This window comes from Ursus americanus, chromosome 16 (assembly GCF_024610735.1).
Source record: "Ursus americanus isolate L20-20 chromosome 16, mUrsAme1.1.p, whole genome shotgun sequence".
Taxonomy (NCBI): Eukaryota; Metazoa; Chordata; class Mammalia; order Carnivora; family Ursidae; genus Ursus; species Ursus americanus.
In genome coordinates, this window is record NC_142142.1 from 788,636 (window position 1) to 813,778 (window position 25,143).

At 36.2% G+C, this 25,143-nt stretch overlaps 1 protein-coding gene across 10 annotated transcripts in view; it reads left to right on the forward strand.

Moving 5' to 3' along the window:
• The window catches only part of SBF2 (SET binding factor 2), a 460,355-nt gene that overhangs the window by 330,355 nt on the left and 104,857 nt on the right, over window positions 1–25,143 (forward strand). For all 10 annotated transcript variants that reach the window (XR_006777991.2, XR_006777993.2, XR_015726904.1 and 7 more), the window contains exon 17: window positions 19,831–19,899. Coding sequence is in view for 4 of the 10 variants with exons in the window: in XM_087868044.1 (XP_087724170.1) it covers window positions 19,831–19,899 (69 nt within the window). In the remaining 6 variants the exon portion in view is untranslated. The remainder of the gene's footprint in view (window positions 1–19,830; window positions 19,900–25,143) is intronic.

The following is a 25,143-nucleotide window of genomic DNA, read 5'->3' on the forward strand; positions in this document are numbered from 1 at the left end:
GTTCTGAGATCATACCTGTACTGCTGGTCCGTGGCCAACATTTTGTGAACTACTATTATAGGCAAATAGATTAAGAAAAGAATAGAGGCAAACTCAAGCAGAGAAAGAGGAAGGTGGGAGCAATGTACACATTGAGTCAGAAGATTAAGGGTAGGAGCAGTTGTGGAGCCCCAACCCGACACCAAAGCATTAAGAAGACATGTCCTCTCTCCACTTCCTACTTCCCTGATCAGGGTACCACTGTCCTGACACCTGGACATTCTCAAAGGTACTCTTTACCAACCAATCAGTTTAGGTTCACATAATTGGCCTCTTTCTGCGGCTAGTCCTTTAAAACCAGTACTTTGAGGGACTACTTTGTACCCAGCACTAAAATCTTAAGAAGAAAAAAGTAAAATCATAAAGAGCTCTTAGATAATGTCTCTTTTCTTTCTTGGAAAAGAAATAAAAACTTCATTACTCAAGGAGAGGAGAATATAATCATCTTTATTCTGTTTACAAAATCCCTTTAGGTTTATGCTGTGAAGACAGACCAGGCAGGGCTTTTTTGTTTGTTTGTTTTTATTTTTTATTGACATACAATATTAGTTTCAGATGTACAATGTAACATTTAATATTTGTATGTATTGCAGAATGATCACCCTAGTAAGTCTAGTTAACATCCATCACCACACACACAAATTTTATTTCTGTGATAAGAACTTCTAACATCTTTTCTCTTAGCAACTTTCAATTTTACAATAAGATCCCATGACTTACTTATTTTATAACTAGAAGTTTATACCTTTTGACCTCCTTCGCCCATTTACCCACTCCCTCATACTTAACTCTGGGAACCACCAATCTGTTCTCTTTGTCTATGAGTTTGGTGTTTTGATTTTTTTAAATTCTGCATATAAGTGAGATCATAGAGTATCTTTCTCTGTCTGACTTGTTTCAGTTAGCATAATACTTCTAGTTCCATCCATGTTGTTACAAATGGCAAGACTTCCTTTCTTTGTGGCTAAATAATATTCCATCGTGTATATATACACATTTTCTTTATCCATTCATCCACTGATGGATACTTAGGCTGCTTTCCTATTTTAGCTATTGTAAATAATGCTGCAATGAACATGGGGGTGCTTTAAAGTTAGTGTTTTCATTTCCTTTGAATGAATACCAAAAAGTGAATTGCTGGATCATATGATACCGCTATTTTTAATTTTTTGAGGAACCTCCATATTGTTTTCCATATTGGCTGCACCAATTCACATTCCTACCTAAGGGTTCCCTTTTCTCCACGTCCTTGCCAACACCTGCTATTTCTTGTCTTTTTGGTAATAGTTATTTTGATATCTCATTGTGATGTGAGATATCTCATTGTAGTTTGAATTTGCATTTCCCTGATGATTAGTGATGTTGAGCATGTTTTCAAGTGGCTGTTGGCTGTGTATCTTCTTTGGAAAAATGTCTATTCCAATCCTCTGCCATTTTTCAATGAGATTTTTTTGGTTTTTTGCTATTGAACTGTATGAGTTCTTTTTATATTTTGGGTAGTGAGTCCTGATTGGATATATGATCTTTAATACCTTCTCCCATTCGGTAGGTAGCTTTTTCATTTTGTTGATGGTCTTCTTCTCTGTATAGAAGCTTTTTAATTTGATATAGTTTCATTTGTTTATTTTGCTTGTGTTGCCTTTGCCTTTGAGTTGTTGTTTTGTTTTCTTTATTTTTTATGTTTTTATTTAAATTCCAGTAAGTTAACATACAGTGTAATATTAGTTTCCGGCGTATAATAAAACAATTCAAGACTTCTGTACAACACCTGGTACTTGTCACAGCAAGTGGCACTGCTTACTCCGTCATCTGTTTAACCCATCCCCCCACCCACCTACCATCCAGTAACCATCAGTTTGTTCTCTGTAGTTAAGAGTCTGTTTCTTGGTTTGCCTCCCCCTCTTTTTCCCTTTGTTCATTTGTTTTGTTTCTTAAATTCCACATATGAGCAAAATCATACAGCATTTGTCTTTCTCTGACTAACTTATTTTGCTTAGTATAATACTCTGGAGTTCTGTCCGTGTCATTGCAAACGGCAAGATTTCATTCTTTTTTACAGCTGAGTAATATTCCTCTGTGTGTGTGTGTGTGTGTGTGTGTGTGTGTGTGTGTGTGTGTGTGTACCCACCACATCTTCTTCATCCATTCATCAATCAACGAACACTGTTGCCTTTGCCTTTGGAGTCAGGTCCTAAATGTCATAGAACATACCATCTATGTTTTCTCTTAGGAGTTTTATGGTTTCGGGTCTCACATTCAAGTCTTTAATCCATTTTGTGTTGATTTTTGCATACAATATAATGCAGTGGTCCAGTTTCCTTCTTTTGCATGTGGCTGTCCAGTTTTCCCAGTATCATTTATTGAAGACACTGCCCTTTCCCCATTGTATATTCTTGGCACCTTTGTCATAAATTAATTGACCCTATATATGTAGGATTATTTCTGGGCTTTCTAATCTATTCCACTGATGTGTTTCTGTTTTTATGCCAATACCATACTGTTTTTATTACTGTAGTTGTGTAGTATACTTTGAAATCAGGAAGGGTAATGAGTCCAACTTTATTCTTCTTTCCCAAGATCACTTTGGCTATTTGGGGTCTTTTGTGGTTCCATACAAATTTTAAGATTGTTTATTCTATTTCTATTAAAAATATCATTGGAATTTTGACAAGAATTGCATTGAATCTTGATTATTTTGAGTTTTATGGCCATATTAACAATATTAATTCTTTCAATCAGCACAGAACTTCTTTCCACTTATTTCTATCTTCTTCAATTTTTTTCATCATTATCTTATAGTTTTCAGTGTACAGGTCTTTCACCTCCTTCATTAAGTTTATTTTTAGGTATTTTATTCTTTTCCATGCACCTATAAATGGCATTGTTTTCTTTTTTTTTTTTTTCCTGGTAGTTTGTTATTAGTGTATAGACACAACCGATTTTTTCTACATTGATTTTATATCCTGCAACTTTACTGAATTTGTTGATTAGTTCTAACAGTTTGCGGTAGAGGATTTTGTATGTGTAATATGTTGTCTGTGAACAGTGACAGCTTTACTCCTTCCTTTCTGATTCTGGTGCCTTTTACTTATTTTTCTTGCCTAATTGCTCTGGCTAGGACTTCTAGTATATGTTAAATAATCATGGCAAGAACGGGTATCCTTGTTTTGTTCCTCCTCTTAGTATGAATAGATGTTTAGAGTTGTCTTAGAGTATGATGTTAGCTGTGGGCTTGTCCTAAATGGCCTTTATTATGCTGAGGTACATTCTGTCTATACCCACATAGTTTTTATCATGAACAGATGTTAAATTTTATCAAATGCTTTTTCTGCATCTATTGACATGCATGATTTTTATCCTTCATTTTATTAATGTGGAGTAACACACTGATTTGCAAATGTTGTACTATTCCTGCACCCCTGGAATAAATCTAACTTAATCATGGTGTATGATTATTTTAATGTATTATTAAATACAGTTTGCTGGGGTGCCTGAATGGCTCAGTTGGTTAAACATCTGCCTTCAGCTCAGGTCATAATCCCAGGGTCCTAGAATCGAGCCCCGCATCAGGCTCTCTACTCAGCGGAGAGCCTGCTTCTCCCTCTCTTTCTGCCTGCTGCTCTGCCTGCTTGTGCTCTCTCTCTCTCTCTCTCTCAAATAAATAAATAAAATCTTTTAAAAAAATAAATACAGTTTGCTAATAGTTTGTTGAGGATTTTTCATCTATCTTCATCAGGGATATTGGCCTGTAATTTTCTTTTCTTATGATGTCCTTATCCAGTCTTGGTATCAGGGTAATGCTGGCTTTGTAAAATGAGTTTGAAGTGTTCTCGTCCCTTCTATTTTTTGGAAGATTTTGAGAAGGATTAGCACTAATTCTTTTTTAAATGTTTGGTAGAATTCATCAGTGAAGCTATCTAGTCCTGGACTTTTGTTTGTTGGGAGATTTTTGATTACTCATTCAATCTCCTACTAGTCTGTTCAGATTTTCTATTTTTCATGACTCAGTCTTGGTAGGTTGTATGTTTCTAGGGTTTAAATAACAGACTAGGTTTTATACAGATATATACAAAGGCGTATATGTGCTAATTAATCATATGTTTTTTTATGCTGGTTCTTATACTGTCCATATTAGGTCTTATAAACTACTCTCAAAACTGATACCTCATCTCTGTACAGGAGCTTGGCCTGGCTCTTACCTTTCCCTTCTATACCCTCAGCCCCCTACCCCTGTCCAAAGCTTGGTCACCTAACTTAGAATAAATTATTTTTCCTTCCCAACTCTGCCTGTCTTTTCAAAAAAAATAAAAATAAAATAAAATCTTGATCTCCCTTCTCTAATAAGGATTCCACTCTTTTATTCTAGTAACTTTGTGACTCCTTTTCTCATGTCCAATGCCTTTGCAGTCCCTACAGTCCTTTTGTCTTTTCTGGAGTAGTTATAAGCTGGCCAAATACTGTCTACTTTGTGTTTCTGTGTTATTTAGGAAAATTACACCCAGAAAGAGCCTAGTTTTTTTAAAAGAATTCCAGCCAATGGTGTAATTTGTTTTTACTTAAGATAGCAGTAAGAATTAAGTATCTGGATGATTGTTAGTTTCAAACTCTTATAACCTTTTGAAGATACCATGACTCTGTGTGTGTGTGTGTGTGTGTGTGTGTGTGTGTGTTCATTCCAGAAGTTTTGTGGAAGAAACATACGTAGTTCTCTAAAATGTTTAATTAAAATAAAAAAGAGAATTTGATAGGCTGTCATGCCAGTCATTTGAAAGACAAACTTTAGTGTTCCAAAATAAAAAATTAAACAGTTTCCACCTAAGATTTAAGGCCCGAGGTGTATGTCACTAATATTTACACAATTTTGAGCCTAAAGAGTTATCCATGATTACTGCACTCCCCTAATACACCTGCCTCCTTACTGAATTTTATTTCGTATTTCCTCAGTGACTATAGGACTATATAAGGCACTAATTAGTTTTCTAAAAGGAATGAAGAAGAAGCTGTTTCAAATCTTGCTGGAAAACCATGTACCTAGGAAATGTGAAGGAAAAAATATTAAAATACTCAAACAGTGATGCCTAGAGAAACTTCTAGAAATTGTGAATTCTAGAATGTCCTGATTAGGGGCTCCTGGTCATTTACCTCCACACATTTACTTCCACTCCCCTCCTAAAACACAACTAAAAGTGATAGTAGACGGATTTTTTTTTCAAGATAAACATAAATCCACAAGGACAAATAAAACAGGTAAAGAAATGTTAGGGAAAAAATTCTGGAAGACAGAAAACAAATGGACAAGTAGTTAAGTTACTTAACAGACATGAGAAAGCTAAATTAGGAGCATGAGAAGAAAGCAGAAGAGCATTCTGATTTCTATAGCAGAACTCCCCCCAGAACTCAGAAATTGGTAGGAGCAAAGAAGCTGTGGCCATGGTGAAAGTCCAAATAAAGGTAGTGACTATGAAGATAAGGGAACACATTACAAATGTGGTGAAGACAGAATTAACAGCATTTGATTCAGCTTCAAGAGTGCAACAACTATATAACTGTTTCATTCACAACCCCCGGCACAATGCACCTAGTTCAACTAAAGATATGTTGGATGGATAGATGGAAGGAAGCATCAGCTTGGTATCTGATTGAATGTGAGAGTATGATGTGATCGATTTCTGGCTAGGTGCTGAATAGATGCTGGTCCTTTTTACCAGGATAGTATGGAAGGAATTCAGGCTTGAAAGGTGTGGGGAAAGGGTAGGAGATAGTTCAGTTTAAGATACATTGAGTTTAGAGGTATTTGCATGGTGTCATATTGGAGGTGTCTTGTCAGCTGGAGCAGAGAAGTGTTGTCTAGGCTGGAAATACAAATTTCAGTGACACCCTATACCATAGAAATGGTCGAGCCAGCCAATGAAAAGTAGGTACTCTAAGAGAGGAGATCTAAGGATGAAAAAAGAGCTGAGAAATACATTTAGAGGGTTGGCAGAATAATAAAAACCTATAAAGGATATTGAGATGAAAGGAACATAGGTATAAGAGGAGAAAAGGAAAAAGTAGAGTCATGGAGGCCAAGGAAGGAAATTAGTTTAAGAATAAAATGACGACTTAAAAAAAATTTAAATTGTATGAATAAACATATAATTTGTGATTAGGAAAAATATGAAAAAATATGAAGTATAGACACCAAATGTTAACATTGGTTGTTTAAGGGTTGAGAGATTTATCACAAAGATGTTTTTCTTTCTTTTTACTTACCTGTATTTCATACATCTTTTGTAATGAAGGTTGTGCGTTTTGGGTGTTTTGTTTTGTTTTTAAGGGAAGTAGTTTAAAAAAAGCATGTGTTTAATCTTAACAAATGGTGTAGAGGTTTAATTAAATGTCTAAACATAGTCCATTTGCTTAGCAAGTAAGAGGTTATTGTTGGTGACCCTTGCCAGTGAAAGTGGGGATGGGGGCTCAGAAGGCCAAAGCCAGTCTGGAGGGGTTGATCTGGCCAGGGTCTAGTTTTCTGTTGTCATTAAGAAATAGTGTGGAACTCGTACATTGTTTTCTTGGGATTCCCAGGGCTGCTTTCATGTTACTATTCTAACCTTATGTAACAGTTCACATTTTACTGTGTATCTTATCAGTGCTTTAGAAAAAAAATTTAACCACAGAATTGACAATTCCTTGCCTATTTATCTTTAAGGATGGTTAGATGTGGTTAATTCTCACTTTCATGTATTTCATTCATTGTGTGGAATCTGCTTTTGACTTTCAAAGAGATTTTCATAAATACTGCTGCTGAGCAATTATAGTCTTATACATTTCAGAATATTCTTTTTGATACTAAGAGCTAGGTAAGGTATTTCTGATCTAATTATTATTTTCGCAATGTAGATCATGTAGAAAATTGTCTCTAGTTATTTATGATAATTGGTTATATAAGTATTTTATCTTTTGTTAATATTATAAAGGCGGCATAATGGTAACTAATGGATTTAAAATACTAAAAAGAGCTGTTGGTTTTTCTTTATAACCACACTTACATACATGAAGGCTTTTCTAATGTAGAAGGCTTTTTTCTATGGGTTTTCTTTCTTTATTAGCCATTCTGAATATGACAGAGTAGCCACCCTAAGTATGGCAGATTTATAATTTATGTTCTTTTTTCCTCACAGGAACTTACTTAAAATATGCTCTTTTGGGGGGAGGAGGGACAAAGGAAAGCAAACAAAAAATACAGTATAAAAGCTACCTTGAAACTATGTAAACTATATAAATTATTAATGTTATCTCTTCATGGCTAAGTCCACCAGCTTTTCCTCACTTTGAAGATAGAGGAAGCCGTTTATCACTTAGAATTTCTTTTTGAAGCATTCTGTTTCCTTGGCTTCCATGATGAAACATTTCCTACATATCTTCCTACTTCTCTGGCCATTCATTTTCCATCTTGGAAAGCTTATCCTTTCCACTTGGCTTTTAATTTGTAAAGCCTCATATTCCTTTTTTTGTCTCATTCTATATCCTCTTAAAGGATGATCTCTTCCATACCCACAACTTAACTTGCAAATTTGTTTCTCTCCCCCAAACCTTGCCTCTGAGCTCTACACCCAGACATCCAGCGGGCTACCTGATATCTCATTTTCATGTCTCCAAGACACTTCAACTTCAGTTACAAACTGAACTTACGATATCTGTTCTCTCTATCCCTCAGCCCTAAAAACCTAATCCCTTTTTATTAATTACCAGTCTTGGCAAATGTCCCAGCATCGATCCAGTTACACAAACCAAAACCTGTGTCACCCTGACACCTTCTGCCTCATCCCCAGGATCAAGTTATGTTGATTTTTACTTCATAAAAATCTTTTTTTTTTTTAAAGATTTTATTTATTTATTCGACAGAGATAGAGACAGTCAGCGAGAGAGGGAACACAAGCAGGGGGAGTGGGAGAGGAAGAAGCAGGCCCATAGCGGAAGAGCCTGATGTGGGGCTCGATCCCATAACGCCAGGATCAGGCCCTGAGCCGAAGGCAGACGCTTAACCGCTGTGCCACCCAGGCGCCCCTACTTCATAAAAATCTTTTAACTCAATTCACTTGTCTCCACCAAAATGATGACTTTTCTTATCTACTGGTCCCTGGGCATTAGGAGTCAAAGTGCCTTGGTTTATAGATTAATGAGATTCTTGTTTTGTTCCCTGGTAGAAATGTTCTTTGAGATCTAAAACTTCTGACCGTGCAGAGCTCAGAGTTCTATCAATGGAAAAGTGCAAATTCTCCAAGTGGGTCACTGTGTGTGATGAGAAGCAATCAGGGCTTATGACTCCTGGATCTCCTACAGAGCCCTTTATTGCTCTGAGTCCCACCCAAAGCTGCAGTTTTTGCGTCACGTGGCACGGGCTAGAGCAGCAGTCTCAGATGGAGAATATGCTGCCTCCGTAACCTGAGGAGCCTATCAGAGGTTGTACTTCCTTCCTCCCGGGGGGAGATATAAGATGCAACAAATATCCTGTACTTTGAAGGAGGTGTCCCAGAAAGCCAGAAACTTCGTAAGGCTTATCTCCCATCCTCTGGGTGCATATGCCTTACCAAATTTCCAAATATGGTAGCCAGTTCTTTTTTATCCACCCTGATTAGCATGATGTCATCAATGTAATACAAGTACAATATTCTTTGTGATGTTCAAATGGTCCAAATTTCTTCACACAGAATTTGAATGGAAGGGGTTCTAGTTAGCATAATCCCATTTACCATAATCCTGTTTACCATTGTCCATTTCATATAAATGCGGACTGTTTCAGATTGTCCTCTTTGATAGGGATAGAAAAGAACATGTTTGCCAAATCAGTGGTTGCATGCAACATACCCAGGGCCATGGTAATCTGCTTTAGCAAAGACAACACATCTTTGTTACATAACTGCATCTGGTTTCTGCAGACACCAGACTGGAGAATTCAACAGAGATAAGACAGAGACCATTAGTCCTGAATCCTTCAGATCCGCAGGAGCGGAACTAATTTTCATTTTCACTACCAGTAAATCCATTTAAAATAGGGATTAAAATTTCATATCAAATAGTGGGGAAAAGGTTTTTTTTTTAATTATAAAATTTTATTTTAAAAATATTTAGGTTACAGTTTTCACCATACGCTGATTATTTTAGAACTGAAGTGAGAATCTGACTTTTGTTTGGATGAGGGAAAGGTATTTAAAATATGTTTTCTAACAAAATCATATGATGGCTTACTTTGTGTTTGGCTATAAAGCACTGTCCTAAAGATCATTTTTGCAAAAATATTTAAAGCCTTCATTATTTTTCCCAAGGGACTCCCTTAATCCTTTGACATCAATTTTTTCTCTTTTAATGCACATATAATATTATCCTAATTCATTATTTTTTTTACTTGATCTTTGTTAGATTCTCCTTTGTCAGTTTGATTTGATATAAGCAATTCTCTGACATCACTGTGGTAGATTTCATGACATCCTTTATTGTATTGGCACATGTTTACCGTGTGATTTGATGGGATAAGTAGAGATCGAGGCCAATGTTAATCAAGAAGGTATTTTCAGAAGTGACTAATTTGCTGATGGTGATAATAGCGGTGATGTATTCTTTTTGTGTTGATTCTTTGGATCAAAACTGTTTGGTGGACTCCTCCGTGATGTTGGGTACACCTGTAGTTCGTTCATCTTCACTTTCACATAGTATCCCTTTGTGTTGTTACACCACAGTTTACTCATTTTGCCAATACCTTTTTTCGTCATGTTTGACATTCACCAGTGTCATTATCTTCTTTTCATTATTTATTTTAATTTCTTCTACCTACTTTCTCTGTTTTCTATTTGTAGCACTCCTGTTAGGTTTATTTTTGAAACTTTGACTTGATCCCTGTGTTTCTTAATTGTCTCAGATTCCTGAAGATAGAGACGGAATAAAAGGATACAATGAGAAAAATATTATCTTCCAGTCCTCCCTTTGTATTTTAATTTTAGCAAGGACAATTTAAATTTTCAATTGCTTTTTCATAGATGTAATATAGTTTCAAACTCTCTTGAGGATATTATTTATAATTACTGGAAGATTTCTTCTTTAGTCTAAATTATATATTCCCATAGATGCCATGTTTAGATTCCATGTCATGCCTTATTGCATTTGAGAGACAAGACGACAGAGGTTTAAAACACAAATCCTGGAGTAAGACTGCCTGGGTTCGAATTCTGGCTCTGCCATTTGTAGCCTTCTAACTTCTTAGAGCCTCAGTTCCTTCATCAACAAAATGGATATAATTGTAGTATCTACCTTCTAGAGATGTGAAAGTTAAATGAAATAATTTTTGTAAATTCATACTTAAAACATGTCTGATACTTCATAAGCACTCAATAAATGTTAGCTATTATTACTGTAGCCAGGTGCAGTGTTCTGGTTTCCAGGCATATAAAATTGAAGCAGACTTGGGACATTCACTCAAAAACTTATAACAAAAATTGATATTATTCGTCTAGCCTAGCATTCACCTTCTATCCCAGTGGGAGTCATGGTACATATTAAATAACCAGAGTGTTCAAAATTATGACACATTCTCTATGGTTGTGTAAATTAATTTAGTATTAAAATATAACCTGAAAAAAATATATATAACCTGAGGCTGAAACTACAATAAGAGTCCTTTTGCTTATTTTGTGCTTAGAACTGTACTTGGAAAGCATAGGATCATGTGGGGACAGCATATGAAGGTGCCAAGAGGCAAGAGTGTAAATGACAAAGCAAGGCATGGATAGTATTCCTTGGGTTATTAGATGTGGTAGGAATTACTATGATGTGGAATAGGTGATAAATTAAGCAGACTGGCTAGAAATGTGGCTTGTAGTAAGAGGGCCAATTTGGTCGGTTGGTTTTGGAGATAGGTCCACAGCATGGGGGCTGACAAAACTAGCACAAGAGTTTGGTCATTATTCTGTAATGATCAGGGATTTTTGAACAGGAGAGTAATATGACATAAAGAGGTATTTTGGGCTATGGTAGTTTTAATTTTTGTCTCTATGTAGAAAATGTAAGTAAATTTCTCAGTATTTTGGACAATTCAAAAAGACTTTTTTCTGAGTTATGTGTAATCTAAACTCTAAAAAAAAGTTAGTTCTAAAAGACATTATGCCTTTCAATCTCATTTTCTTTAATATTTAAATATTTCATTCTTGAGAGATTCCAAAGTTTTGTGAATTAGGAGTGCTGGACCATGACAGCTCAGAGGTATGCAGATTAAAAGTATAAAATAATTGAGGGTAATGGAAAATTAAGATTGCAGGGCTTACTCTTCAATTGTAGCAGGAAAATTAAAGGTAAACTACATAACAAAGTTCAGAATAAAACATGTATAAGTATTCAAGTCCTTGCAAGTTTATAAATTGCCTGTTATGTCTCCAACTACATTGCTATTATGTGGCCAAAGCACAGGGGACTTCAGGATGTGTATTTATGGACTGATTGCCCAACAGATAACTGCACTATTCCGGAATGCTATTGCTATGTCAATAGTTTTAGGCTTATTGTTTTAAAATTTTTCCATTTTTCAACCTAATTAACTTAGAATGTCTCTAATGTGATTTGCAAAGAATTTTATATTTATATTTTGCAATCAGCATTTGACTGGCGCTCAGGTTTGAGACATGCACTACAATGTGTAAACATTTTGCATGATAATAAATAGCTCCTAAATGTTTTATGATTGCCTGTTCCCTGCTAATTGGTCATGGATTGAAAAATCCCCATTGTTTAATTTTTTTTTAATTTGTGGGAAATTTTTATAAATGAGTGTGTGGGGCTTCATATCACAGCTGTTGTCATTTAAAGTTTGGACAGCATCATTACAAATGAAGCCCTGCTGTGAAATCAAAGTCAAAAGGCATCTTGGCATCCCAACCATTTCCTTAGGAGAAGATTACAACTCTAGTCTGTTGAATTTTATTGCCTTGGGCCTCATGACAGTCTTCAGAAACATGCAAGGCATTTCTGTTAAAGAAACTCAGATGTGCTAGGACACAGGGGATGACATTCTTGTGCATAGCGGTGTCCTAAGCAAGGGAGTAAGGAATAAGAAAGAAAAAGATGATTCACACTTTTTGCCATGTTCTGGGATTATTTCATAAAATCCATAAAAGTGATAGAGAACATATAGTAGGTGATACCATATAGGAAAAAGGTGTGATATTTTTCTACATAGCCTGACTGTATATTTTTCCAGCTTTATTGAGGTATAATTGACAAAATTGTAATATATTTAAAATGTACAGCATGACAATTTATATGTTGTGAAAGGATTGCCACAACTGAGTTAATTAACATATCTGTCACTTCACATATTCATACACTTACCTTTTGGGGGGGTAAGAACACTTAAGTTCTATTTTCTTAGCAAATTTCATTTATACAATACAGTATTATCATCTGTAGTCACCATGGTATACATTAGATCCTCAGACCTTATCATCTTACAATTAAGTTTGTACCCTTTTAGCAGTCTTTACCCATCTCCCACACACTGCAACCACTGGCAACCACCCCATTCTACTCTGTTACTGAGTTCAACATTTTTTTTAAAGTTTCACCTGTAAGTAACGTCATGCAGTAGTTGTCCTTCTCTGTCCAGCTTATTTCACTTACTGTAATACCTCTAGATTCATCCATGTTGTCGCACATGGCAGGATGTCCTTCTTTAAGGCTAAACAATATTCCATTGTAAGTGTGTACCACATTTTCTTTATCTGGTCATCCATTGATGGACACTTAGGTTGTTTCCATACCTTGGTTATTGTGAATAATGCTGCAGTAAACATGGGAATACAGATATCTCTTCAAAATAAGGATTTCCTTCCCTTTTAATATATACTCAGAAGTGGGAGTGCTGGATCATATGGTACTTATATTTTTAATTTCTTGAGGAACTTCCCTGTTGTCTTCCATAGTAGCAACACCAGTTTACATTCCCACCAGCAGTATATTCTGCGTACTCACCGGCACCTGTAATTACTTGTCCTTTTGATAATAGCCATTCTAATAGGTATGAAGTGATATCTCATTGTGGCTTTGATATGCATCTCCCTGATGATCAATAATATTAAATACCTTTCATGTTGGCTATTTGTATTTTAAGGATGTGTTCCATTCAGCCATGGATTTGTCTCAGCCCTATAAAACGTGTTCTTATTTGTCATATGTTTACCTCTTGGGACAGTTTCCTGAGTTCATTTAGATAATACTTGTTGAAATAATGAATGAAAATTGTTATTCAAAGGAATATCCGGCTAACTACTCTCAACACTCATTCTGGAAATCTAGGCTTAGCAAGATAATTTGTCTCTACTGATCTTTCTGCTTTGTGAAAGTCTGGAAAAGGTATAAATCATTCATCAGCTTTCCATAAACATTGATACTGCTTCTTATTCACTGCTGTAAAAATACCGTCAGAGAGCTAATAGTTTAGTAAGGAGACAGAAAAGTAAACAGGTAATTACCATGTAGTGTGCTATGCTAAGTATTTCCTAACCTCAGTGATAATAAATAAATAAATATATATATACTGAATATTTGCTATGTGCCAGGTACAATTTTAAGTATTTTACTTGTATTACTGATTTTTTAACTTAATTGTATTGTGGTCTGATAACCATATCTGTGTGTTATTAATCTTTGGAAATTCACTGAGACTTATTTGATGGCCTCGTATGAAGTCAGGTTTTCTAAATCCATCTGAACAGTCATAGGTACAGGATTAGAGTATAAATAGATACAAGTAGGTTTTTGTATACAGTGTTCTATATATATCCATTAGCTCTGACTTTTTAAAAAATCTCTTGTACTGATTTTTCTACCTGCTTGAGGTATTAAATATTGACAGTGGTATATTAAAATCTTTCAATGCAATTGTGAATTTGTATTTTTTAAATGTCTGTCAATTTTTGCTTTATGTGTTTTTATGTGTGTTATATCTTTCTGATAAGTTGAGCTATTTTATGTAATGCTTCTTTTTATTTTTCATAATGCCTTTTTCCTTAAGATTGTTTTGTATGATTGTTAATATAACTATCTCAACTTCTTCTGGTATTTGCTGGGTATATCTTTTTCCATCCTTTCAACTTTTGTGTATTCTTAAGTTACAGGTAATATCCTTTTAAACAACAAATATTTGGACTCTAGCTTTTTATTCAATGACAATATTTGCCTTTTAGCCAGAATATTTGGTTTATTTTGGCTATTACAATTTTATTTATTTCTACCATCTCATTTTGTTCTTTTCTGATTATTTCTCCTTGGGGGTTTCTTTTCCTCTTTCTGGCGTTCCTTCGGGTTATAAGTTTTCGTGTTTGTTTTCCTCTCCATTTTTTTCTCCATTAGATTGGAAATTGTAATCCATTCTGTATTCCTTTGGCAATCATATAGAAAATTTTTAAGTGCTCACTTAATTTATCAAAATCCAATTCCAGACTACCACCCCACGATTTCTGTGCTACTGTGGTTGTATATGTTACTTGTATCTTCATTTTCTTTAATACCAAAAGACATAATTGTCCTTGTTTTATGTCACTGTATGTTTAGATTTACCCACATATTTACCAGTTTCCTTGTGGAATTATCTTTTTTATATCTCAGACTTTTTTTTTTTTTTAAAGATTTTATTTATTTATTTGACAGAGACAGAGGCAGCCAGCGAGAGAGGGAACACAAGCAGGGGGAGTGGGAGAGGAAGAAGCAGGCCCATACTGGAGGAGCCTGATGTGGGGCTCGATCCCAGAACGCCAGGATCACGCCCTGAGCCGAAGGCAGACGCTTAACCGCTGTGCCACCCAGGCGCCCCTATATCTCAGACTTTTTTATCTGGTGTCCTAGGTGGCTCTAGGGGTCCCAGCTTAATGGTAGTTCTCCTAATGGATTTCCTACCTTTAGCAAGCACTGGGCTTTGTTTCCTATCCCTCGAGTCCTTTAGTTGTTCAAAACTAATACTTAAATTTACTTTGCTCACAAGCTGTTTCTGAGGTAAAATTTTACTTCACTGCTCTGTTTACCACTCCAGGTTCCATTTAATTTACATTTTGGTCTGAGTATTCATTAGTTCTTTCCAGTTCATTGCTTTGCATTAAATTTTTTAAAATATTTTATCTAGCATCTTTTAATTGTTCAACAGAAGTGTCTGTCAAATATGAAATTAACCAAAGTCAAGAGAAAAGTCCAAGAATAACAAATATTGGTAGGGATGTGGAGAAGAGGAAACCCTCTTATACTGTTAGTGGGAAATGCAACCATTATGGAAAACAGTATGGAGGTTCCTGAAAAAATTAAAAATAGAACTAAAATTAAAAATATATTTTTTAAAATTTATTTTTTATTTGATTATGAGCCAGCAGTTCTGACTAACAGAAAAATCCAAAGAAAGTGAAAACACCGATCTGAAGAGGTATATGCACTCCTCTGTTCAAGCAGCATTATTTACAATAGCCGGGATATGGAAGCAGCCTAAGTGTCCCTCAGTAGATGAACAGATAAAGAAGATGTGTGTGTGTGAGAGAGAGAAAAGAATGAATTCTTGCCATTTGCGACAAGGATGGACCGAGAGCGTATTCTAAGTGAAATAAACCAGGCAGAGAAAGACAAGTACCGTATGATTTCACTTAGATGTAGAATGTAAAAAAGAATACAAATGAACAAACAAAACAGAAACAGACTCAGATACAGGAAACAAACTGTTGGTTACCAGAGAGGAGAGTGGTGGCGTTGTAGGCAAAATAGATGAAGGGGATTAAGAGATATCAACATCCAGTTGTAAAATAAGTCCTGGAGATATAATATACAGCATGGGGAACTTAGTCAGTATTGTAATAACTCCTTTGGTGACCCTAACTTGTATGTTGTGGGTATGTTGTGTGTATGTAGCATATGGTATGATTGTATGTTAGTTATACTTCAATTTAAGAAAAGAAATAAAAGTCCATAACAAGTTTTAAGGTGATCTTTTGGTTGGAATTCTCTCAGATTTTTGATGATATCGAATCGGCATTTTTCCAAAATGTATTTTCAACTGCTTTCTTTAAAAATGTTCTTAGTCAAATTTGGTTTGGAAATGCTACCAAACAAATTTTCTCCATACGGTCGCAGTTAAAAAAAACCTGAGAAGTCCTACAGTTTTTAAAAAAACAAACAAGAGGGGTGGCTCAATTGGTTAAGCATCTGCCTTCAGCTCAGGTCATGGTCCCAGAGTACTGGGATCGAGTCCCACATCAGGCTCCTTACTCAGGGGGGAGGCTGCTTTTCCCTTTGCCCCTCCCCCTGCTCATGCCTTCTTTCTCTCTCTCTTAAATAAATAAATAAAATCTTTTTAAAAAATAAAAAAACAAGGGCACCTCACTTAATTTTGTTTACCCACCATTTCCCCAATTCCCAACTCCCCACAAGTAACAGCTATCAATACTCTGTAAAACTAGTGTTTGTGGAAGTTTGAGTACACTCCCCTTACCATTCCTTTGGAAACCTTTTAGGTATGTTTTCTTGCAGAACCAAGGAGTCTTCTTTGCAGAACTAAGGATTGGGTTGTTTTCAGCTTTTGGCTATTGTGAATAATGCCTCTGTGAACATGAGTGTATGAATATCTGTTCAAGTCACTGTTGTTGTGGATACACACCCGGAAGAGGAATTGTTGGATCATATGGTAATTCTGTTTTTCCGTTTTTGAGGAACTGCCATACTGTTTTCCTAGCAGCTGCACCATTTTACATTCCCACTGAGATTTTCTGACTATACCATTCCCTAACATTTCGCCCAGTGAGTTTTGGCATCGGTAACATTTCTTGCCTGATCAATAACAAAATACCCTTTGTATTCAACACTAAGACAGAAAAAACATTTCTAGTCAGTTATAAGATGGATTCCAGTCTTGGAGAAGTTAAAGTGTGAAAAAAAAATATGTATCTTAGAGTCAGTGAAATATAGTAAATACACTAAAACCCCCTCCAAATGTATTTTTAAAAATAAATTGCACAGCTTTTAACACAGTCTTTATAAAACAGGAAGGTAAAGGTGGCTGCTTACCTGTAGTGTATGAAAATAATTCCTACAAACATATAAACTACCAAAACTGAAACATGAAGAAATAGAAAACGTGAACAGACCAATAGCCAGCAAAGAAATGTAACCAATAATCAAAAACTCCCCACAAACAGAAGTCCAGGGCCAGAGGCTTCATAGGCAAATTCTACCAACATTTAAAGAATAGTTAATACCTATTCTTCTCAAACTATTCCAAAGAATAGAAAAGGAAGGAAATTCAATCTATGAAGCCAGCATTACCCTGATAAATACTCCATTAAAAAAGAGCACTACAGGCCAATCCCTGATGAACTTGGATGGAAAAATTCTCTAGCAAACTGAATCCAGCAATACAAAAAGAAATCGTTCACCACGATCAAGTGGGATTTATTCCTGGGTTTCAAGGGCGGTTCAATATTCACAAATCAACGTGATACACCGCGTTAATAAAAGAAGGGATAAGAACCATATGATCGTTTCAATAGATGGAGAAAAAGCCTTTGACAAAGTACAACATCCATCATCCATTCATGATAAAAACCCTCAACAAAGGAGGTTTAGAGGGAACATACCTTGATGTAATGAAGGGCATTTATGAAAAACCCACAGCTCATATCATCTTCGATGGAGAAAACTGATAGTTTTTCTTCTACAGTCAGTAACAAGACAGGGATGTCCACTCTCATCACTGTTATTTAACAATAGTTCTGGAAGTCCTAGCCACATTAATCAGACAACAACAAAAAAATAAATAAAAGGCATCCACACGGATAAGGAAGAAGTCAAACTTTGACTATTTGCAGATGACATGATGCTTTATATAGAAACCCAAAAGACTCCACCAAAAAACTGCTTGAACTGATACACAAATTTAGTAAAGTCACAGGATACAAAATCAACGTACCGAAATCTGTTGCATTTCTATACACCAATAATGAAGCGACAGAAGAAGAAATTAAGGAATCAATCCCATTTACAATTGCACCAAAAACAATAAGATGCCTAGGAATAAACCTAACCAAAAAGGTGAAAGATCTGTACTCTGAAAACTGTAGGGCACTGATGAAACAAACTGAAGAGGATGCAAAGAAATGGAAAGACATTCCATGCTCATTAATTGGAAGAGCAAATATTGTTAAAACGTCCATGCTACCCAAAGCAATCTACACATTTAATTGCAATCCCTATAAAATACCATCAACATTTTTCACAGAGCTAGAATAAACAAAACTAAAATTTGTAGGGAAGCACAAAAGACCCCAAATAGCCAAAGCAACCTTGAAGAAGAAAAGCAAAGCTGGAGGCATCACAATTTTGAATTTCAAGCTATACAACAAAGCTGTAGTCATAAGACAGTATGGTATTGGCACAAAAATAGACACCTAATCAATAGAACAGAATAGAAAACCCAGAAATGAACCCACAAATATATATGGTCAATTAATCTTCCACAAAGCAGGAAAGAATATCCAGTGGAAAAAAGACAGTCTCTTTAACAAATGGTGTCGGGAAAATTGGACAGCTACATGCCAAAGAAAGAAACTGGACCACTTTCTTACACCATACACAAAAACAAATTCAAAATGGATTAAAGACCTAAATGTGAGACTTGAAACCGTAAAAATCCTAGAGGACAATAGAGGCAGTAACCTTTTTGACGTCGGCTGTAGCAGCTTCTTACTAGATATGTCTCTGGAGGCAAGGGAAACAAAAGCAAAAATAAACTATTGGGAGGGGCTTCATCAAAATAGAACACTTCTGCACAGTGAAGGAAACAATCATCAAAACCAAAAGGCAACCTTCAGAATGGGAGAAGATATTTACAAATGCATATCTGATAAAGGATAAGTATCCAAAATATGTAAAGAACTTGTCCAACTCAACCCCCAGAAAATGAATAAACCAATTAAAAAATGGTCAAAAGACATGAACAGACATTTCCCCAGAGAAGACATCCAGATGGCCAACAGCCACATGAAAAGATGCTCAACATCACTCATCATCAGGGAATACAAATCAAAACTACAGTGAGAATCACCTCACACCAGTCTGAAGGGCTAAAATATAATACCCCAAAATAACAAGTGCTGGCAAGGATGTGGAGAAAGGGGAACCCTCTTGCACTGTTGGTGGGAATGCCAACTGGTGCAGCCACTCTGGAAAACAGTATGGAGTTTCCTCAAAAAGTTAAAAATAGAACTGCCCTGTGATCCAGCATTTGCACTACTTAGGTATTTATCCAAAGAATACATAAGTATTTATCCAAAGAATTGGATATCCCAAGAAATGGATAATTCTTTATCCAAAGAATACACAAAGACTAATTCAAAGGAATACATGCACCCGATATTTACAGCAGCATTATTTATAATAACAAAATTATGGAAGGAACCCAAATGTCCATTGGCTGATGAATGGATAAAGAAGTGTGTGTGTGTGTACACGCTATATTGTACACCTGAAGCTAATATTGCACTGTATGTTAACTAACTGGAATTTAAATAAAAACTTTTAAAAAGTCTTTCTCAAATGTATTTTTATCTCATTTCTAAAATAATGTGCTTCAAGGACAGTTTTTTTTTTTCAAATTTCCCTAAGTAAGACTTAGTGACAATTTGGAATAAAAGTAAAAACCCCATAAGACAGTAAACAGTGTATCCTAGATTCTTGTTTCCATGTATTTGTGATTTCTGGTATATATCCTAATTATGCTCGTTTCTCTTTGTTTTATTTAAGGATTGTTCCAGTTTAGATGAATATAACATTGCTGCAGCATTGCTCCCTTTGACCAGTGCTTTCTACAGGGTGAGTTTCAGTGGTCTATACATAAGCTTATTATGATTTGTATAAATATATGCAGTTTGATCCATCATGGAACTAATGAATCTTTTCCTTGTATATCTAAGATATATCTCTGGTTATATTTATTATAATATTTATTGCATACAGTTGACCCTTGAACAACACAGATTTGAACTGTACGGATCCACTTATTTGTGGCTTTTTTCCAGTACCGTACTGCAAATGTACTTTCTCTTCCTTATGATTTTCTCAATAGCATTTTCTCTAGTTTATTGTAAAAATACAGTCTGTGATACGTACAACATACAAAATATGTGTTAATCAGTTGTTCATGTTATCAGTAAGGCTTCCAGTCAACTCTAAGCTAGGAATAGCTAAGTTTTGAGGGAGTAACAGTTATACACAGATTATTGACCACACAGGGGGTCAGTGCGCCTAACCCCCTCATTGTTCAAGAGCCAACTGTACTGTGTGTAGAAAATTTAATATATAATATTAGATCATCTCTTAAGATAGAACCCCACCCATCCCATCCCTGCTTTTTCTTTTTTCTTTTTTTGCTTTATTTTTCTTTATAGCATTTTGTAACACCTGAAATTATGTGTTCGTTTCTTTACATTTGAGTATTTTCCCCTACCACAGAAAGTAAATTCCATGAGGCTAGGATATTTTCTCATAAATATTTGTTGATACAGCCAGTTTTGGTTTTTTTTTTTTTGAACTTTACTTCAAACAGTCCGCAGTTAAAGGTCTTAACCCAAAAGTTCTCCATAATCAGGAGCTCTTTCTCTGCTAAGTCACTGCATATCCCTCTCTCTTCCTACTTACCCTCCCTCCCTTTTTTAAAACAGAAAGTAGAATTTATGATGTTCATACTTCTAAGAACTGGCAAGTCATACTGACCATGCTCAGGAAACAGAACAAATCTCAAAACTGTCAAACAAATGAATTTTAGAAGCTGATGACAACTAACTGGAGCTTGAGCACCATCTTTTGGTCTCCCCCCCCAGCTTAACCCTAGCTCCATGCCGACTCCATTTCTCTTCAGTGCACACGTACTAACCTTCCCAACTTCCTGATCCCTTCGTCTCATTCCCCTGCTGGCATGGAGAACACTTAACAAAAATTGGCCAGGCTGTCTAAGAAATCTGTCTCTATATCTCAGTGCAGCTAGAAAACTGGGTCTGCTGTCTAACTAGCCTTCATATAGGCCCTCACCTGGCATTTGTTAAAGAAAATGGCATTTTAAATCTTTCCCACTTTCAGGGGCGCCTGGGTGGCTCAGTCGTTAAGCGTCTGCCTTCGGCTCAGGGCGTGATCCTGGCGTTCTGGGATCGAGCCCCACATCAGGCTCCTCCGCTATGAGCCTGCTTCTTCCTCTCCCACTCCCCTTGCTTGTGTTCCCTCTCTCGCTGGCTGTCTCTCTGTCAAATAAATAGATAAAATCTTTTTTAAAAAATTAAGTAAATAAATCTTTCCCATTTTCAACGTCTAAAATATTTTTTAAACTTAAATGTTATGTAGAAATAAATAAGAAACATAGGGAAAATAAGAATTGACAATAGAAACTCAAATGCTTAAGTGACCCATTGCTTATGATGTTTTTTAGGGAGAATCATTTAACCATCTTATAGTGTATATTAGTGAGCATTTGATCATGATAGTAGAAGCACCATGAGCGATATAATTAAATAACTTATTATAAGGGACCAGCCCTTATATTGTTATAGAAACTGAGGGGAAAGTTCATGGAAGGCTTTGAATTAGGCTCTATTTGTGGGCGTGAATCCTCTGTAGGTCATGACACAGGGAAGAACAAGGACAAACTGGAATCTGTGTATATCTCTTGCTTCTTCTAACCTCAACAATACAAATGACCTGCAAAGGGAGCAGCACCGTTAGCCATCGAGCTACGCGGGCACTGGCCCTGGGCTCGGAGAATCTGACGGAGATGTGGCAGGACTGCAGGAACTGTGAGCTCAGCCCCTTCCCCACATCAGCGTGAGCCAGCAGATCAGTGACAGAGTGCACGAGCTTTAGCAGGGCGTCCGGTGTTGCCCTCAGAGTGTAATGACTGCTGCTGCATTTCTGTCCAGATCTTAGAGAAACTTCTCTTGTGGCCAACCCGAGCCCTAGAATCAGAGAGGAAAGAAGATTCTGGGAAGTGTTGTCCTAGCTCAGCTCAGTTGACACAGCGCAAAACCTTCATACTGGCTTTAGTTTTGTGCGAGTTTTTAAGTAGTTAATAAGTTGGGCTAAATGCCATACTGTTTCTCTGTGTTATCAAACAAGAATTCAAACTTATATTTTAGGGGTGGGTTTATGAATTTAATTCTTTCTTGTTGGCTTCGTTTGATTTGATTTGGTTTGGGCATGAAGTAAGAGCCAGAAACCACACCAGTAATATGAGCAGGAAAAATTTAATAAGTTATTAAGTACTAATAGGGGATTAACTGCTAAGAAGTAAAGAGAATTCTTAAGAATAGAGGAATATCAGAAACAGAGAGCAGCTCCTACCTCTTGGGCTTAGCCAGAGTACCCAAGAAAGGAGCAAACTTGGAAGAGGGCTCCTCCCCAACAAGACTTGTGATTCAGACCTTGCTGGAGCAGTGTTGATTTGGCCGCTGGATGGCACAGAAATTCACCGAGGTGCCACAGAGCAGAGCTGGCAAGCAGGAAACTACCTCCTGGGGTTCTGGCAAGACTTGCTGGGAATCCCCCTCGGTAGAGAGCCAGTGAAACTTAATAGGAAGCCACTGTCTGGAGTACCACTGAAACTCCATAAATGGCAAGCATTTTGGGGTTTCCCAGACACCACCAGCAGGTGCATGCCATAGGAGCTAGAAGGAAAAAGCACACCAGAACCAGGAAAAGAAACCACTTTCTACTGCCGTGTGTCCCTTCAGCACTTTATACTGACAAAACTTAATATCGTGCCAGCTGCTAAAGGAGAAACATTTACGTGTCCAGCTCCAGTCCCACAAAACAGGGCAAAGAAAGGTCAGTTTGGAGGAAAGAGACATTGCATTGGTAACTGACACAGTGGGGTTAAGGAGGGTGAGGGGTGAGGGTAGATCATACCAATCCTTAGGTACTTTATTAATTTCTAACTTATGGGAAATTATTTCTGGTGTATAATTCTGGAAAATTTTGTAGATGTAAATTGCATTATCCTAGCCATAGATTGCAAATGAGCCATGCTCGTAGTGTTCAGCCAATATAAACTCCTGGGCCTTGCTCAGCGTGCTTCAGGGAATGGACTCAGCTGTTTGTGTCTTATTTTAACTCATTTGAAAATATTTTTAATATTATTTATTAGTCTTTTTTTTTCAGTGGAACAGAAGTTTTATTGAACATCTCAATATACAAAGTTACTGTGCAACATGATATCATGGGCAGCCTCATGAGTGACACCGACATGGCCACTAGGAGCTGTGTTAGTCTTTCTAGTACCATAATAAACAAGAAATCAAACTGTTCCACAGTTGTACAACTGGATGGACATTTCCTTAACTAAAATATGTATGTGTGGGTAGAAAATTCAAATACTACAGAAACATATAAAATGCAAAACAAAAGCTCACTTTCCCACCTCTGCGCATATCCTCTGACAGTTGACTTCTTGAGGAAAAAAAATCACTCGTTATTGCCAGCAGATAAAATACAGATAATATTACTTTTTTTAAACTAATCAAACTATTCACACTGTTTTCTCGCCTTGCTTTTTTCACTTGGTTGAGTATCTTGGAGATCTTTCCATATACCCAATTAGGTATATAACACTAATACCTAATTATTTTTAATGACTGCATATATATTTTCTTCTTAATGAAAAGATAGTATCTGTGTGTGTATATATATTTACTGTAAGCATAAGAGCAGACTATTTCATTGACCCAGATGAAATGTGCTGTTCATCTTTTGCATTTTCCTTTGTGTAAAAATATGCCAGGTGGTTTCATTTGTAACATTATATATCTTAGATTTTTGGGAATTTTTTATGCCACAACCACCACAAATTTGAGGGATTTTTTTCCCCTTACAGTTCTATCACTTGTCTCTACTTTTAATGAGTTATATGCAATTCATGCTTTAACTTATGAAGCCTTTCTTGCAAGTGGTATTTTAACAGCCAGGTTTAAATTGTTAAGGGTTACGGGGGCACCTGGGTGGCTCAGTCAGTTAAATTCAAGCACCTTGAAGTGATGCATTCCCTTCCCAGATTCCAGAGAATCCCCCCATACACAGGTGGCACTTCGTGGATGATTTATTGTCCAAGATAGGTCTTACTTCAGGGCGCCTGTGTGGCTCAGTCGTTAAGCATCTGCCTTCGGCTCAGGGCGTGATCCCAGAGTCCTGGGATCGAGCCCCACATCAGGCTCCTCTGCTATGAGCCTGCTTCTTCCTCCCCCACTCCCCCTGCTTGTGTTCCCTCTCTCACTGGCTGTCTCTCTCTCTGTCAAATAAATAAATAAAATCTTAAAAAAAAAAAAAAGATAGGTCTTACTTCATAAGAGCATTATTCAGGCTCTCATTCTCAATAGAAATGGATTTATTTCCTCTTTAAAATTCTCATTTCATTAAACATGTAAAAAAATCTTTTCTAGTATCCAGACACACAGAGGATTCATTCCTACTAGCAGGTTTGTTGAGGTATAATTTATATACCGTAAAATTCATTCATTTTAAGTGTACATTTTTGCAATTTTTCATATATTGACAGATTTGCACAAGTATCACACTCTCTAATCTTAGAACATTTCCATCACTCCAAAAAGAAGCGTCGTGCCCCTTTGCAGCCACTTCTTATTCCCAGGCAACCACTAATATACTTCCTGTCCCTGTAAGTTTGCCTTTTCTGAACGTTTCATATAAATGGAATCATATAATATATGTTCCTTTATGTCTGGCTTCTCTCACTGAGTAAAGTATATTTGAAGTTCACCCATTTTGTTAGAAGATTTCTTTAGGACTGTTAATTATTAATTAAGAATTCTCCACACCCAGAGTGCTTAGATCACCTTCTGTATTGTGTCAAATTGTACCTAATTCAAGATGTAATGTATAATTAAACTAATTTTCTTTTAATAAATATATCAGGAAAAATGTGAGATGTAGAACCTAATTTTATCGTTCTTTAATTTTTCTATTGCTGAATTGTAACTTTTGCTTATACAGTCTGAATGAACGTATACTTATCTGATTGTAAATAAATTTGAGATCTAGGTATTTTTCCACTTCAAAATA